An 18333-nucleotide genomic window follows, 5' to 3' on the forward strand; every position below is an offset into this window, starting at 1 on the left:
CTCCCACGACATCTCTATGTCTACCTCTAATTTTATCTCCTTCTATCTTTTGCGCCTTCTCGCTCTAACCCTCTGTCTCTGGCTCTCTATCTTTCTTGCTCTATTTCGCTTAAACTTTCTCTCGCCTTCTGCTTCATTCGACAGAAATGTTCGCACATCACATTTACGATTGCCACAAAAGTACGGCACCGATCTGTGCAGAGAGAGAGAGAGAGAGAGAGAGAGAGAGAGCGACAACAAGCACATGATATCGCTCGGAAAGTGAACATAGTCATTTTGAGGGCGAAGTGGCAATAAAGCCGAATCCTGAATCCTTCAAAATAGCATTTTGAAACATGTGTATGGTTGGTTGTTCGAGTTGGATTTTCATTGTTCTTGTTGTTGTTTATGTTGAATGCGATTTTTTTCTCTCTCTCTTTCTCTCTCTTCCCGTATGGAATACGCCAACCAGCTTTCTGCTGCCCAAATGTGAAACTGTGTTTTTTCTTTGTTCATGTTTTTGTTTCAATTCAAGAGCAATGGCAAATACGAGCCAAATCCAGATGATATCTCGGTTCACTAAAATGCAAATAACTTCAATAGGGAGTAGTTAAAGTACACAAATAAAATGGGGCCAAACAAAAAAAAAACGAAGCAATGAAATGCATTTAAAAAAACGACGAAAAATCGAGCTAAACACGGAAATATCGAAAAACTACTCCAACAACTTGAGAAGAAGAAGCAGAAAAAAACACAGATGATGATGATGGATTTAAATATTTGTACGACGATAAGAGGAAAGCTACGCGATCTGTAGCTTTTTACAAATATTTGCAATTTCTTCGAAATGTTTCTCTTCTGGGCGCGTCTTTTATTGCTATCTGTTGTTCTCTGCACCACGCCGCGAATCCGGTTCGTTATTGCGCTTTACCTTCACGATATTTACAGGCCATAGCTGGGAGCGCCGTGTGGTGTGCAAAGCACTTAGCACATTTGGATATATGCTAATAAATGGCTGACCGACCCATCCATGTCCAAATAAAGACATTCGCTACAATGAAGACGTAATTCGTTTGGGTAATTCCAACTCCGGTTCATTGCGTTGGATGTGTAAATCGCATTTATCACTTTTCGCAGCTTTTACTGCGTGCTTCGAACATACAACAGCGCCGAGCATGCTGTTCACACGCACAAAAGTATTCATATCTGCAAAAAGTAGTTATTGAAGATTTTCTTTTCGTTTTTTTTTCGGTTTTCTATCGTAAAACACTTCGCCATGGCAACAATTGAATGCAATTTGATAAAATTCAACGTGGACGAATGCGAGCGCCGATAAGAATGAATAACCGGGAAAGATGATTGCATTTTGATGGCTTCAAAAAACATTGAGCGGCGTATTGTTTCGACAGCAAGCAAAAATATTGCTAATAAATGGCTTCCGACGGATTTTTTTTCTTCACCATATCATAGTGCAGCCAATTTCTTTACAATTGAAAAATGATGCGTTTGATAGCAGCGGACGAGAGAGAGAGAGAGAGAGAGAGAGAGAGAATAGACGGAAAACCAATTTAAATTTAATGAAAATTAAGTCAAAACTTTTGTGTTTGTGAGTTGTGCACTTCTTTATTTCGTACACACAACTACAGCGGACCAAAGACGGAAGTAGAATGAAAAGCGTGTCTTCATTTGACAGTTGTGCTTTTTTCTTCTTCTTCTTCTTCTTCTCATTTTAATTTGATTGTGTGCGATGCACGTCGAGCTCGTTGCTTTCAATTTCATCGATCATTTTATTTCCGCATTTGGTTGTATCGTTCATTATTTTTGTATCAAATTGTTGGCGCTGCCGAGAGTTGTTGTTGTTGATCGAAAAGGACACGCTCAATGGAATTCAATTTAATTTGTCGACGGTATATCCCTTGATCTCTCCATTCTCTCTCTCTCTCACACACTCTCACTGTCTCCCTATCACTCTAGCTGCCTCTGTGTCTCTCGTTCTGATTTCATGAATTAATTTATTTTGTACTATGTATTTATCGTTTGCCCAAGTTTTCAATTACGTTTTCCATAGTTTCAGCGCCACCCGAAATGAATGCAAATGAATGAAAATGGCTTTTGACGAAAATGTCATCTTGTCCGCTTCGTTAACCAATCCATTCACATTCCATATCTAATCTTTACAAACGGTTTATTTTTTGCTCATTCGTCGGCATTTTTTGCTTGTTAGTAATTTTCTGTCGTTCACCGAAAGAGACTTATTTTTCGGTGGGTCAGTGGTCCCAAAAGATAGAAACACCATGCACATGATTCATGCACGTTTGAAGCGCGCGACGCGAGTCTTTTTCTTTTCGTGCGCCAAAATTTTGTTTTATTGCCATTCTCAAAACGTTTGCCAAGCATTTATTTCAGATATTCAAATCACACTTGTTGTGATTAGAGTCTTAGTGTTCGAATGCATTAACTTGTTCGTGCATGCAGAGATGAAATAAAAATAGAGTGAAAGAGATAGAGAGAAATAGAGAGTGTGAGAGAGAGCGAAGTAATCTCCGCTGTTTGTGCATTTAAGTAGAGAAACAAAGAGGGAGACAACAGCGACAAAATACGTGAGAAAGAAAAAGAGATTGAGTCACAAGAAAATCGTGACTTGATTGCACGCATTTTCTCTGTGTCTCACTCTGTAGTAAGTGTCGCTGATTTCGAAAATCAACGCACAAACATTTCGAAAAGTTTGTTTGTCAAGCTGTCGGCTAAAGCGTAAATCGTAGCGCATTGAAGAGAAAGCACTTTGATGGAATGGTATTTGCTGTCGCCCATACTGCCATTGCCGTCGTCGTTAAACAATGACGACGCGATTTGTACACGCAGCTCTGGCATTTAGAACGATGGATTTGGCGACCCGATGTACGACGTAGCATACGAAAGCGCATCAATCACAAGCGAAAACGATTGAGACTATCACCACTAAGCTGTATTTTGTTCCTTTGCTCTCTTTCTCCCGCTTTCCTTCGCTTTTCTTTCTTTTTCTTTCTCTTTTTCCCTCTTTCGCTCGCTCTCTCACTCTTTCACTCACATCGAAACAACCTTATTCTCTTTAATCAATGACGGTTGTGCACTCATCATTTTGATTAAAACCGTATTCATCAATGGGCAGCGCAAACAGCGCACGGATTCAATAATGCAATCATTTCGATCGGTTGCTGAACAGAAAGCGTTTAGTGTGGCTTCTGCTTTTGTGAACGAGAATTGCGAGTTTCGTTTCAAGAAACCATTCAAGCGAACACACACTCCTTTCGGATTCGATTCTCGGAAAAGTCTCTTCTTTTCGACATGGAATTCGTTATTCGGTATAGTTCGGATTCTTTTGACAACACATTTCTGTCTTTTTCGTCGACAAATGTGAGTAGAATAAATCTCAGAAAAAGAGAAGAAAATTCGCAGAAAAATCACAACAGCAAAAATTATACGCTTAAAATTGTCTTCGCATAATCCATGTACGACCGGAATAGTTGTCTTCTTCTTCTGATTGTCAGAAGAAACTATAGTATCGAAATTTATGTTGAACGTTACGATTGATATAAATTGATTTGCAATATCAGATGCGGCGCAACAAGCGCACAAGAATGAGAATGGAATAACGAGAAAGAGAGAAAATCGAAGAAAACTTACACTCCAAAGTGAATAGGTTTGTGACATAACGAAAGCAATTCAATAACATTGCGAGAGCCGTGCGGGGCGCCAAACAACAGAAGATGCGTGAATGGAAATGAAACATAAATGCGAAATAGATGAGAAACGGCACATATGCCGTTTTACCAATCAATAAACGATGAATGGACGAACGATGACGGTGGCCAACTCATTCGAGCAATCACGATACCTGCAAATTGAATACACTGCAAGCTCACGAAAATAAACAATGCACATACATAGAGAAAAAAAATTCCCTTTATTTTGGCGTTGTAAAGTTCAGCCGGTTCGGTTGGACGGTGGGTGGATTATGTTCGTGTTAGTTTCACATTTTTCGCCAGAACGATTTGGAGCTGGGAAACTCCTTATCTTCGTATACGGTTAGGAGAACGGAATGTGCACACCGTACACAAAGCACTCTGTTACAATAACGATTGAAAGTTTTGCAGAGATAGAGAGCCAGGTCGATGAAGGGATTGGTGGTGGTGTTGTTTGTATGCTTAAAGATTGCCAGTTACACGACATAAGTCGGCACACATCCAATAAAAAGAATTCACACACACAACAAAAGCACGAGACATAACATAGAACCGTACTAAATTGGCATTTGCGCTGGAAAGTGTGTGTGTCAATGAAGACAGACAGAGAGAGAGAGAGAGAGAGAGAGAGAGAGAGAGAGAGAGAGAGAGAAGCGGACGATACCAATTTAAAGCTGTTTCACTAAAGCAACAACATAAAGACTCAGTCGGTGTGTGTGTGTTTTTTGGAGTCGACAGCACACTATCCTCGTTGCGATACATTTCTTCGATGAATGTTCTTGTAAAAAAAACACAAAATTTCGTTCGTGTCCCATTCATCAATGTGACCTTTTCTGTGTCTGCTACCCAAGTTTTGTGTGCAATGTTAAAACGTATGTATGCTTATTGGTGGCCATTTCATCGTCAATTTTGCTCGTTTTCCCACCCACTCCATGGCTCTCGATTCCATTTATGCGCTAACATTTGATGTTGCTTATTATTGATATTTTGTGGTTCAGTTGCTGCATGCTAGCACTCCGACCCATTCACCATTGACGCGCCAACAAAGCACCTGTTACACATCTACCCATCCATTCATAAGCGTAATACTCACACATATTGCTCTCAACATTTTTGCGCAATTTTCTCTTTGATTTCCCGCCTTTTTCGTTTCTTTTTCTTCGGCTTCTACGTTTGGTTTCTCGTCGATTTCCCGTGTCTCGTTTCTTTTTAGAATGACTACATTCGTTCGGCCCGATCAGTGATGAACTCCATCACTCGCTTACTCCCTTGCTCTTTCTATGTCTTACCTACTCTGGCTCATACTTTCTGCTTCCATTTATGCTCTATTTCATGAATCATGATAATCTCTGTCGTGAATCTAACTCCATATTTTGTATTTATATCGCCTTTGATGCTTTCTATATCCTATATCTTCTGACTCTCTACCTAACTCATTAATTTAATTCCATTTGTTTATGGATTTTGGCAAGAGTGTACGAATTTTCAATAGAAAACTATTACTAATCGGTTTAAAAAGTTCTCACATCCCAAATACAATGCCAAACCATACAATTTTGCAACAAATATTTCTAATGACATAGGATATTGGGGGATGGCAACCCGTTGAATAAGCCTTATCTATTCGAATCTTCATGAATCCTTTTAAATCGGCCAACATTTTTCCGAAGGTCCTGCATCTAAGCGTCTGACAGCTCACTTCTAGCGCTACGAGACAAGTGACAAAAGTTGTGACACAGATCGTTCAATGTATTATTGAATCTTTTTTATATTTGTTAATAAAGTAGACAAAAAGAATAAAAATGTCACGAATGTGCAAAATTGATTTTTGTGAGAGCGTAGCACGTGATAAACATCAATTTTATAAGTAAAAAATGTTTCTTTAATTACGGAACATTGTTGATGCGTTCAATTTGTCGCGTACATGAGTGCGTCTAACGACGTAAAGAATTGAAATGAACTTCACTGAATGCGCTCATCGCAAATTCGTGTTTTACTTTGTTTTGTTAGTGTGGTGCAGGGGTTGTGCATTTTTCAAAGCATGTTATGAGCTGAAATTTTTGAAGTGAGTGTCGAAAGACAACTGATATGATGTCAATTCTATTGACTAGATCGGGAGGAGAGTATGTGAAAAAATTCGAATATATTTTGAAAGAGGAGAGTATGATTTCTGTTGATTCTATCTGCGTTAAAAGGAAGTATGTTGGCATCCCGTCTAGCCTCCGCGGTTTTTCACGGTTTCCGCGGAACTGATAAAAGATAACAACATGGTGTCTTCGGCAAAGTTGTAGTACTCGAGGTCTTCTATAACATTGCTGATCACATCTATCTCTTATCTCTTATCAGTTGCGCGCAAATCGCGCACATAAAAAAGCAAATTTTATATAGAACTTTTTTTTCTTATCATTTTTCGCGCTTTTCGCGGAACTGATAAGACATAAGAGATAATTGACTTCAGCAATGTTATAGGAGACCTTAAGTGCTACAACTTTGCCGAAGACACCAAGTTGTTATCTCTTATCAGTTCCGCGGAAACCGCGGAAAACCGTTAAAAATGAACATACTCGCCTTTAACCATTTTTGAGTCGAAAGAAACTTACTCTCCTCTTTCGTAACAAAGTCAGATGAACTTACTCTCCTCTCGATCTAGTCAATAGAATTCTTCTTCTTCTTTATTAAAACAAAGAGCATGATTTCATCACTTGAATGCTTATCAATTGCATTTAAACTGAATTACGTGTCTCAGTCAATCGATATCATCGCCATCGAGAAGAGACGAAAGAAGATAAACTTGGCCATAACTAAAGTGAAATGCAATTATTTATTCGATTTGCTGCTTGTTTTCGCTAATCACAAACAACAGCAACCGAAAGCCGACATAATTTTCTGTCAAATATGTGCAGATTTGTTTGGTGGTGTGCAACACTGTGCAACGCTTTTTAAATAATTGAATGGCATAGACAAGTTATTGAACGGAAAAACTAATGGACTTTATCGAAAAGTTTGGCATTTATGTGCAAAACTTTGTCAATTCAATTGCGTGATAAATTGCGTTTTGTGTTCATTCAGCGTATGTTTCTCATTCTCCTGCTGTCGTCGTTGAATTTGGGCAAAATAAAAGCAAAGATCGGGGAGTTATGGAAAAATGAATTGCAAATTGTTTTATGGCGAAATATTGAATTTTGATCGTAGAAACTTTGTCATATTCGACGGGTGACATGAAATCGATTTCATGTCATCGATTCCGCGGGATTGAATTGGATGAAAATCAGCAGCCAGTGGAAAAAATTGTGTTCCAGTAATGAGCACAAAGGCTTCGGAAGTGATTTTTAAAATGCACTTCATCGCGGGGTTCTTTGATAAAATTTGACAATGATCGAATGGAGGAGACGCCTTCGATGAGTTGGCGGTGAAAGGTGATGTAGAATAAGAAGATAGGGTGATGGTGAATGAAGCAGTTGATAAGAGAACGATGAGTTTGAGCATAAGATGATATAAATAAATGCTCCTCGCGAGCGCGGACACAACGAGCGCATATCGTTTGTTATTTTTTTGGGTCGACACAAACATGTTTTCGCCTGCCACTTTCAAATCGATTCCAATATTTTCCATGATAACCATATCAGTTTGTTGTTGCTGCTGGCTGCTGCTGTTTTGATTTGCTTCCGACTTTTTTCTGTCATTCTTTTTCCAGTTCATGTTTGAATGGAGAAGGAAAAAGTGGATCACGTATTGCTTCACCATTGGAGTGAACTCCTTTCGAGCGAAATCCATTTGGTATGGGTTGTTGATTTTTTTCCCCCATTCTTGGTACGGTTGTTCAATGCACGAATTTTAAAATTGATGATGATATACCATTTTCTTGAAACGATTCCATTCAATCGCTCATTCCATTGTGCAGAGAGAGAGAGAGAGAGGCCAAACATAGAAATTCATTATTCATTCGATCACGTTGTTGTTTTTTTCTTTGTTGCCTATTTGTTGTTCGTTCTTCACATTCCAATAGAAAACTTGCCTTTCGATAATTTTCTTTTCGAAAACAGATCATCGATTTAAGTGACTCAAAACAAGAGCTTAACTAGAAATCAACACGGTATTATAGGGTGAACGCGTATTATTTTCTTTTTGCGAATCATTGCAATGCGAACAAAAACAACAACATTTATTTTTGGTCATTTGTGAAGAAAAATTTTGTTGATTGTTGGCATGCGTGTTTTTTGTTCGCTTCTATTTTCCTAGCCCCATGATTAATAAAGCAAAATCACTGAAAATTGTGCTTTTTTCGGGGTTGCAACTTGTAAAAAAGGATGCCAGAGGTTAAGTAACAGAGAACTGGGTAATGGATGTCAAGATGGATGACATGGGGGAAAAAAACGAAATTGATTCATTTATCAATTGGTTGACAGTTACTTCAATCGCACTTAATTTGGAACTGACTAAGCCCGTTTACAATCAATTCCGTTTACTCTGGATTCAAAGCGAGAGAGAGAGAGAGCGAGAGTGAAGTAGAGTGAGAGAGCTAAAGAGAACGAGTGAGAGAATGATAGTTTGTGCGAAAACAACCGAAACATCAACGGATGACGCCACATCGCTGCATTTTGGGTGGTGGTGCGACCACAGTTTTGGACCAAAGATTATGTCATAAGAATGTGTATGAGTGAGTGCCTCTTTCGTTCATGTTTATTATGCGTACACTTTGCGTTTTTACATGTGAATTTAATTTAATTTCATGCCATCAATTACACACGATGGCGTGGCGCGTTTGTGGTATTTCGCGCCATACAAACGCACACACAACAATGCCATCAACGACAAACGGGCATGCAAGCAACGAATTTTGGGCCAAGAAAATGCTCAAAATGTGGCCATTTGTCATCACAAACTGACGTAATGCGATGGTTTTTATGCCATTGTTTACTTCCATGCGCTAAGCCGCTTTTACCGTTCAAATGCAAGTTTTGTCATTTTCTTCACAACGAAAATGGAAGAAGAAAAATTGACCAAATTATGAGAGCCAATTCATCAAGATTTTCATACAGCAAACGATTTATACACTTTCCCCGTCCCCATTTTCGTACAACATACTTGTTCAGCGGGATTAACAACATAAGAAATTCAATTTGTCTGGCAACTCAAAATATTCAAGTCTGCCGAGAATTCCTTTATTTTCTTCGAAAACCAAGAGAAATTCGTTGAAAAGAAGGATTTTTGCAAAAATTCATTTCTTCGCGCTTTTTCTTGAATGAACGCGACTTTTTTTCGAAGCGACTCAATTCCAAATTTAGAAAAAATAAAAAGTTTTTTTTTCCCTAGTATTTCTTCTCCATTTAGTCTCTGGAAGTCCGTTGTGAAATTTCACAACAACAAAAAACCGATGACTGCGTAGTAGGAGGCGTCGTATTGTCATTTTGCAAAAAATTGAAACTATTTTGATCAGCATAATCATCAAGAATATGGTTGGTGTACGTACACAGTGTGTACAAAATCAAATTCGCTTCAATTCTCCATTCTCAATTCCGTCTCATTTGCCAATCGATTGCTTTTTTATGTTCAACGCAATTGGATGCATAGCACAATTGTTTGCGTCAAAATTACAGAATTTCAAGATGATGGCGGTGATGATGATAGTGGTGGTGGCAGAAGCGATGTGGTGGTGATGATGTGACAGAGGTTTGAGGTGTGCAAAGAGCTAAGAGAGAGAGGAAAAAATCCACTTGAGTTTATGAAAAACGACATAATCAATAGAAACGATAAATTGTGAAACGCAATTGACGATTTGTGAAAATGCGCTTCGAAAACCTTGATTTACACTAAAACTAACCATTGAGAAAAAAGCAATTAAAGTCTCAATTCCCAACTCCATCTCTCTCTATCTTTCTTTTGTTGTTTTCGATTTTCCGTTTGCCACTTTGCTTGCATCCTTGAGTAGTCGAGCAGCCATGAGCGAGCGAGCGAGCGAGCGAACGAACGAGAGCAAATACAGCGAGAAGAAGCATGAGAGAGATAGAGCGAGAGAGAGAGAGAAAAAGCACAAAAGTTAGAGAAAGAGCATGCGAGGAAGAGTGAGAGCGAAAGAGAAAGAAAAAGAGTCGCGAGACGCGAGGGCGAGAAGAAAATGAAGCGATACGAAATCGAACATAATGTGAGAATGTAAAAAACGTGAACAAAATTAATTACGACTGTTAATTATGTGTTATTACATCGAAATAATAAAAATCAACCGAACCTGATCGGTCTGTGTGTTCGATCCATGTCCAGAAACATGAAAATGTAATAAAAATGCGAATCCAAGAGTTTCGTTTGTTTCTTGATGGCCCCAAACACTCCATAGTCCATACCACATTAGTACTGAATACGGAGGGGAGGGGGGGTTGGCATAGTGCTATAGTATTACAATGGCATGGCTGCCCGGGTCGGTGTAATAAATCATCGATACGACAAAAAGCACAACCATTTCGTCGTAGTCGTTGTCGTCCATTGTTCACACCATGTCCCGTGCTTATGTTTTGCTCGAATTTGATGATGAAAATGGAAAAAGCAGCCAGAAAAATCCATCTAGAGTATATACTAATGTGATCAATCAATTAAAATGGTAGAATCTTGCTAAGAGGTTACAATAAGTAGCCAACAATTAAAAGCATCGACCAGGCAACATTGCATTTTTCGATTGAAAAACACTTCATTAATTATTGTGTACCGTCATTTCCTAGCAACACAATTGTGTCATGTGCCAAATGCCAGCCAACACGATCATGCACCTTAGGCACGCGCGAGTCTCTTCAACAATACACAATCGAATTCTTTTGCCTCTTTTTCTCTCTCCAGTCGCCTGCTCCATTTCAACCAACAAATTACCGCCGCTTTTCTTTTGCAATCAATTTCCACTCAATTTTCTCTCCCCCACTGTCTATTTCATCAATTCACATTGTCAATCATGCCATTGCAAATTGTTGCGTCGCACCACTTTTGGGTCATATCGACTCGTTGACTATATACTCGTGTATTTGGAAAAACATCGAATGCCAAAATATGTCCAGTTTTGCTGCATAGAAATGGTTTCAAAATACGTGCGGTTTCGTTGTTCGGTCCCCAAAAAAGTGCTTCCATTGAAATAATTAATAATAATCCATGGGTATGATTTATGGGATTTCGAGTGAAAAGAGAATGCGGTTGGCGCACAATTATAAGATGCGAGGGAGGAGCGCACAGTGGGATGAGTACGACAGGACAGATTGTATCATTCCCATGCACAAGTTTAGTGATGGTGGTGGTAGCTCTGGGCCAAATAGCGGTTACAAATGATATTTTGATTAATGCGATTCAATGTTATAGAAAAATTGACCATCATTTTATTATGACATTTGTGGTGTGTGCGATGATGCACGTAAAATCCAATCCGATCAGCGAGCCGATTTGGTTTCGACGATGGATGAAAATTGTGATATGGCCAATAGCCATCGGATTATTATCTCGGTTCGATAAATTTAATTGAACAAATATGCATTTGGTTGGACAAATTCGACCGATTTTGTTGTTTTTTTCTTCCTTGTTTGGCCGGAACAAACCACATTTCCTCTACTGATTTGGATTTGGTTGGATTCAAGTGCTTAAAAATTCATACCGCGTTTTGTTCGTGCACTTTGCATTCAATCTATGCTGTGTTTATGTGTTTTTTTTTTCCTTTTTGTCGAGCATGACCAAAGAACGTAATGAAAAAAATTCGCCAAAGAGGACAATGGACTATAAAATAATCGGTTTGATGTCACGAAATTCCCTAGCTACAAAATAGAGCAACCACAGCTAATCGTTATATTTCACCGAAAATATTTTATTATGAATAAAACAATTTGTTGTTCATTTTCTCGACAAGTTTTTCAATGGTGCGTCACTTTTTTCGGTTCGCCGTTTGCATTTTTATTGCAATCAACCATTTTTCCCGCGTCAAGTTGTGTTTTGCATGTCATATTTGTGTGTGAGTGAGAACCAGAAATGGAGAGAGGGCAAGAGAGATCCATGTCCAGAGCGCGCGGAAAGATTGGGATAGGGTGAGAGAGGGGGAGCAAACGAGCGAAAGCGAGATAGAGACAGAGCAAGAGAGCGAAGGAGAAAGGAGGGAAGAAAGAAGACGGAGAACGCGGAAGCGAAAAAAAAACGGCAGCAACACGGAAAGCTTCGCAATGATTCAATTGAGAACGGAAGCGGATTCGTTGTTGCCCGTGTATGTTTACAATCTAGATCATGGTGTGATTCCGTGTCTTCATTTTGAATACCAACAACAAAGAGGTCGAATCGTTTTTGGTGTGAGATGCGCTTTTGCTAGTCGCTCATACGAAAGTTCATCATCTGCTGACGCTCTCTTTGCAAACACTGGTGTTAAACTGTGTATACTTTGGTTCCCCCCCCTCTCTCTCTCTCTCTCTCTCTCTCTATAAATAAAAATATTTGCGCTTTTCGAAAAAAAATTCAAATGAAATAAACATTAATTAGAATGCAAGAATAATGCGTTTCGACCGAAAAGCGAAGGGAGAGAAGGAGAGAAAAGTTCTTCTTTTGCAAACGAGAAAGAAAGAAAGATAGAATAAAAGCGAAAATAAACATGCACACCTATGAGTATGCAGCGAATGTATTTTGTAAGCAACACTTGTGCTTGTTGTTGTTCAATCAAATGCTAACCAGTGGTAAGTGGTAAGGGGTTCGGGCAACACAATTTATTCAACCAAACTCCATGCATTTCAAATTTTGATTCATAACTCGAACAAAAAATGCAATTTGCATTCCACATGCGACACACACGCCATTTGTTTCTTTTTATGTTTTTGTTTTGGATTTATTGTTGTTCTTTTTTTCTCGACTTGTTTGTGTGTATATTTTTGATTTTACTTCTGTTGTTTCAGTTCAAATCGAAATTGGTCTGCTCCAAAAACCGGAAATTAAAACGAAAAAAGAGTTGAAATATAAAATGGGGTTCACTTACCAATAGCACGAAACATATGAGCATTCCGTGATTTTCGGAAAGAGCATTATATTCGCATCGTTTGACATTTTGTTGGTTGTGAGTCGCTGTTGGCCGGTCGTATATTGTGTTCCAATGTTGTTACTGTTCTTGTTGGTTGTTTGGTTGTCTATTGTTAAATTTATCGTTCTTTCGTTCAATCGTTTTCAATTGTTCCTCGTTTCAATTTTTGCTTCAACTTCAGTTTCGATTTCGATTTCAATTTTAATTTCAATTTGATTTTTCTGTCAAAAATTCCATATTTTCGGGGTCTAACTACACACTCGTTTTAAAAGTGTTCATCACAAAAGCATCAGCGTTTAGTTTTTTTTTATTAGTTTTTGATTTTATTTTTCTGCTCAGAGTTCACAAACCTTTTGAAGAGTCGATAAATTTTGGGTTTTATTTGTATCAATTCAATGTTGTTCAACTGAAAATATTGTTAACCATTTGTGTTTAAGCTGTCTGAAAATTTATTGTATATTTTTGATGTTATTCAGTGGGTTTTGCACGGATTTGTTGCTGTAAAAGCAGTCCGAGTGATGCGCACCAAAGGGTTTCGTGTCAACCGTCAAAACGCTATTTTGCACTTTTTATGCGGCATTACATCAACACCGATACCATATGCATTTGTCCAACTACTGAACGTTTTTTTTTACTTCAAATTTTAATGGAAAATGAAGAAGAAAAATCAACAAATTTTCTTCTGAGAATTTTCTTTTCACTTCGGGTTTTTAATGTCAATTTTTTATGGCTTTAAACTAAGATCCAGGTTTGACTGTATTTTTTCACACTCGACTTGTTCTGCACCGTATTTCTCTCTGAGTTTACTCATTCATTCATTTATTATTCCTATGAATTACACCAGAATTATTTGCAGTCTCATCAAACGTAGGTAAATTCGCTGATTGGAAATAGTATTTTTCTTCAGTTTCACCCTTTTTTCCGGTTTTTTTCCGAAATTCCAATGTCCTTTTTACAAATTGTTTTCTACTCTGTTTACTCAATTGTTGTTCGTCTCTAGAAGGATATTGGGTGAGAAAAAGCCACTTTCAAGTATTTCGTTTAATCGATCGAAATGCAATGATTTCGATAAATAAACCGACTGACCGAACGCGAACAACCGAAAACGGCTGTTGTTTTTTTTTTACAACACACGAACACACACAACAGAAGAGACAGTCTCGCATTAAGAGCCTTTTTTTTGCTCTACACGTGCGTACGCATACTTATGCGATGCAACAGAGAGAAATGGGAAAAAAAGCAACCAGTTCCACTGCAGTGTGCATATTGCACAATGTAAATACAAAGAGCACACAGACAGACACCGATCCCGTACGGTCGCAAACGCAATAGGAGCGAAGCGAGAAAAAAACAACAACAAATAATAGCCTGTCTGGTTTTCTCGGGTGTTTTGCTTTTCGATCTCGTGCAAATTTTTCGGCCGACGTCAATTTTTTCAATAGACGACTTGGTAAAATCCAACAGCAGCAACCACCACGAATAATAGCAGCCGACAACAAGAATCCACTTGGAATCAAATTCAATTCGACAATTCTAATAAAAATGCCGCACAATTTTTGCACAGACCGACAATTGTGGGCTGTTTAATGCGCGCAAGTGTGGATTTTTTTTTCTGTCCCACCGCGAAAATTGTTCTTTTTAATTCAACTGACGGTGAAAATGTATTTCATTGAAGAAAAGATGGAAAAAAACGCGCTCATCGGATGCTGCAGCGGTAGCGGCGGCGGTGGTGGCGGCGGAAATGCACTTTGATTTATTAATTTGTGTGTCGGAAAATGTTTTCACTCATGATTTGTTGTTATTGTTGGCGTGATTCAAATGTTGCTGCTCTCACTCTATCTATCGTTCTCTCTCTCTCTCTCTCTCTTCCGTTTTTTGTTGTTCTCAAAATCACAATTTATCCGATTGAAATTATACACACACTGACACTCGCAATTGAATGCAATTTCGATATGATTGATAAAATTTAATATCTCAAATGTCGGTCGGAATTGTTTTCGTTTTTGATTTAGTTTTTCGGTCAACAATTTTATGCACACTACGTTCAATCACAATAATTCAATTCCATTGATTGGTGTTTTTCAATTTATCAAAACGAAATGTTAATCAGCGACAAAAAATCAAAATAATTCTGTTGCACATTCCGAGGGTTGCCTCCTATTTTCGTCACACATACACACATTCACATTCACACTTGTGTTTGTTTTCGATTTTACGTTACACTACGTTTTCCACTATCGTATCGAATGAAACCATTAAATTTCGGCTGGAGCGTTAAGGCTGTTCGACCACCAAAACAGATTTTGTGAATGAAATGTTGTTGATATTTTCGTTTTGCTCATGAAATTGATTGGATGGCGGGGGAAGAGTATTCAACTCTCACCGATACACACACACACACACAGATGTGAGTGGAAAACACAGTGAAATAGCGACAGAGATTTTTCTTCTTTTCGTCGAAGGAATTTCTTTTTTTTTCGATTTAATTGCGAAAAGTGTTTAGAGTTTTAGTGTGTACGGAGACACACCAAACACACAGAGAGCGCGCTCACACCACGGGAAAATAAAGCAAATCGAAACAAACCTCCTTCACGGAACGCACATTCGATTCTGTTTTGTTGATATTTCGTCCCGTACACACCGAGCCACAGCCACAGAGCAAGACAGCCAAACACAGCCAAGTCACCGTTTTGACATCAATTTTTGTGTGTTGTGTATTGTTCGCTATTTGGTTCTGAGCATGTGTGTCGGCGCTTCTGGCATATTTTCCATTTAGAACTCTGCTTGCGTGAGATTCTCTTTTTTCCTTCTTCAACTGCTGCTCTGCTAAACTCAATTCCGCAACACCAGTTTGTTTTATGGTTTTGTTGTTGCTCACGCGCGTTCAATGCATCCAATTCGTTGGGAGATTTTTTTTTTGAAAAACAATCCGTCGTTACACTCAAAATTCCGATAGTCAATCAAACTGATTCTGGTCACTTGCACATGTGTTTACTAGAAAAATTGGGTTTTTGAATGTTCTACCGACAATTGTCACACTTGACATTTGCTCAGTCAAATCGTTGACATTTCAGTGTGCGGATTTTGCGGTATAAACGAAGTACTTGAATACATATTGCTTTCGCGATGACGATGAATGTGGCGCCATCTCGATGAAGCTTTACCAAGTTCAGCATGAAAAGTTTCACGTTCAATGTGGGACACTATTGTGAAATTTAACCACTGTTCGCCAAGTTTTGAATATGTAATTGGTTTTTTTTTTCGTTGGAGACTCAATTTTACTCGTTCGTTTTATTCATTTCCGGTTTTTTCTTAAGAGTTTTATATTATTTTTGGGAGTTCTGATCTAGATAAAGGTTTTCTTATTAAAACCGCAGTCATTGTTTGCTCTCTGCGTATTTGTACGAGACTTTTTAGTCACTATTTCACTCAAAGTGGTCAAAAAGGCCAACTTTACTCTTCGAAATGGATGAAATGACACACTCAACTCGACAAATTTGACAAATTCGACGAAAACTCAATTAGTTGACATTAAAAAGGAAGAAAAAAAATAATTTCAAAATTGTTCTAAGAAAGAACGAATTACCCTGAAATAACAAAAAAAAAACCACTCAAATGAGGCGTAATTCGGTTGATTTTCTTCCCTTTATTTTGATTGTACAACAAATACATAATTGATAGTGTCCATCAATAAAATGAACTTGACCGAGTTAAGAATTTTTCCGAATCAAAAACCAAATTTTAGTTTTGAAGGGAACGAAAATAACAAGGAAAAAAGATGTGTTGAATGAACAAAAGTCGAAATGGCGAAAAAAAGATCGATTTTTCCAAACAATTATCACAGAAACACAACAACATTTTTTTCATACAACATTCATATAGATGAGTTGATACGACCGAACGGTCAAATTTGATGCCAATTCAGTTTCTACATTTTACAAACGTGTGAAGTGAATTGGTTAAAAACGTATTGTTTAACCGTTCTGTGTTAGGAATTTGGATTTAACCTGATTTAATTGAATTTGGTTCAATTCGATTCGATTCAGAGCGAGATCCATTCCAATTATTGCGATGCATCAATGAATACGTTCGATTTTTAATTTGCGCTAAGTACTGTTCACACCCTCTTTCCCAATTCGCAGGCACGCACATGCAATGCATCAAAAACCTGATTTTAGAATAATTATTTTTCATTTTTTTTTTTCAAATGAAGCTGATTATTAATCGCATATTTGAAATTTTATCGTGATTGACGATGTTTTGAGACTGGAATTCGTCACGGAAAACCCATTATTTTCACTTTATATTGTGTGCGCACTGCGCAATGTGTAATGTGCATGCACAGGTGAAAAAAAAAACATTTCAACGCCATGACAAACCTGCATATATATGCATTCCCTTCTTATATGAAGGGCAAATTACCCTATTATTTTATCAAAATGATAGGGACTTAGGAACAACAGAACGCTATGTTTCCCATCACTTGAGTGTTATATCTGGATTTGTATGTGAAAATTTCGAATTTCCTTCAATTGAAGAAAACATTTAAATGGGTTAAATACAAAAACGTCTAAAAATAAAACAAAATCGTCTAAAAAAAATGAAGATTTCGTCTAAAGGAAATGGTCCCTTTTTTTAACAAATTCGTCTAAAATAATTTTTTTAAAATGACAAAATCATCCAAAAATGTGACAATTTTTTTCTTAACAAAATCGGGTTTTAAAATAACAAAACCGTCTAAATACGAGTTTTCTGACAAAATTGACAAAAACGCCTAAAACCCTCCAAAAACGTCTATTAACAAAATGTTTGTTTAAAATGACAAAATCGCCTAAATACACATTTTCTAGAAAAAATGACAAAATCATCTAAAAGACTCCAAAAACATCTATGGACAAAATGTTTATTTAAAGTGACAATATCATCTAAAACACTCTCAAAAATTACAAATTCATATGATATTTTCATGCTGAAAAAATCGCTTGAAATATGCCAAAAACGACTATGAACAATAGTTTATTTGAAATGACAAAATAATAATCTAAAATCCCAATTTTTTCAATATCTTCTTTATTTTTTACTTTAAGAATCACACATTTTGCCGAATTTTTTTTTTTCATTCGATTATTTTTATTTTTCCTTTCACAACACATTGCATATGAGCTTAGTTTGATTCCAAAAAGTGATATGATCAAAACCATACCCGATGAATTTGATAAGACATACACTGAAGATGGCTTTCCAATCCGGAGAGTATTTTTTCATTTGCAAACCACTGTTGGCATATTTCGGGCGATTTTTTCAGCATGAAAATATCATATGAATTTTTGATTTTTGAGAGTGTTTTAGATTATATTGTCATTTTAAATAAACATTTTGTTAATAGACGTTTTTGGAGGGTTTTATACGTTTTTGTCAATTTTGCCAGAAAAATCGTATTTAGATGATTTTGTTATTTTAAAACCCGATTTTGTTAAGAAAAAAATTGTCACATTTTTAGATGATTTTGTCATTTAAAATAAAAATGATTTTAGACGAATTTGTTAAAAAAAGAGACCATTTCCTTTAGACGAAATCGTCATTTTTTTTAGGCGATTTTGTTTTATTTTTAGATGT

General features: G+C 37.3%; 1 protein-coding gene across 1 annotated transcript in view; it reads right to left on the reverse strand.

Annotated features, from left to right (window-relative positions):
* The window catches only part of LOC129574390 (protein N-terminal glutamine amidohydrolase), an 84267-nt gene extending 68473 nt beyond the window's left edge, over positions 1 to 15794 (reverse strand). Inside the window, exon 1 of the mRNA XM_055456372.1 lies at positions 12676 to 15794. Within this exon, the coding sequence (XP_055312347.1) occupies positions 12676 to 12743 (68 nt within the window). The 5' untranslated portion in view covers positions 12744 to 15794. The remainder of the gene's footprint in view (positions 1 to 12675) is intronic.
* Positions 15795 to 18333: the final 2539 nt, after the last annotated feature.

Source organism: Sitodiplosis mosellana, unplaced genomic scaffold, assembly GCF_009176505.1.
Source record: "Sitodiplosis mosellana isolate CC-2019 unplaced genomic scaffold, AAFC_SMos_1.0 Smas_scaffold_6162, whole genome shotgun sequence".
Lineage (NCBI taxonomy): Eukaryota > Metazoa > Arthropoda > Insecta > Diptera > Cecidomyiidae > Sitodiplosis > Sitodiplosis mosellana.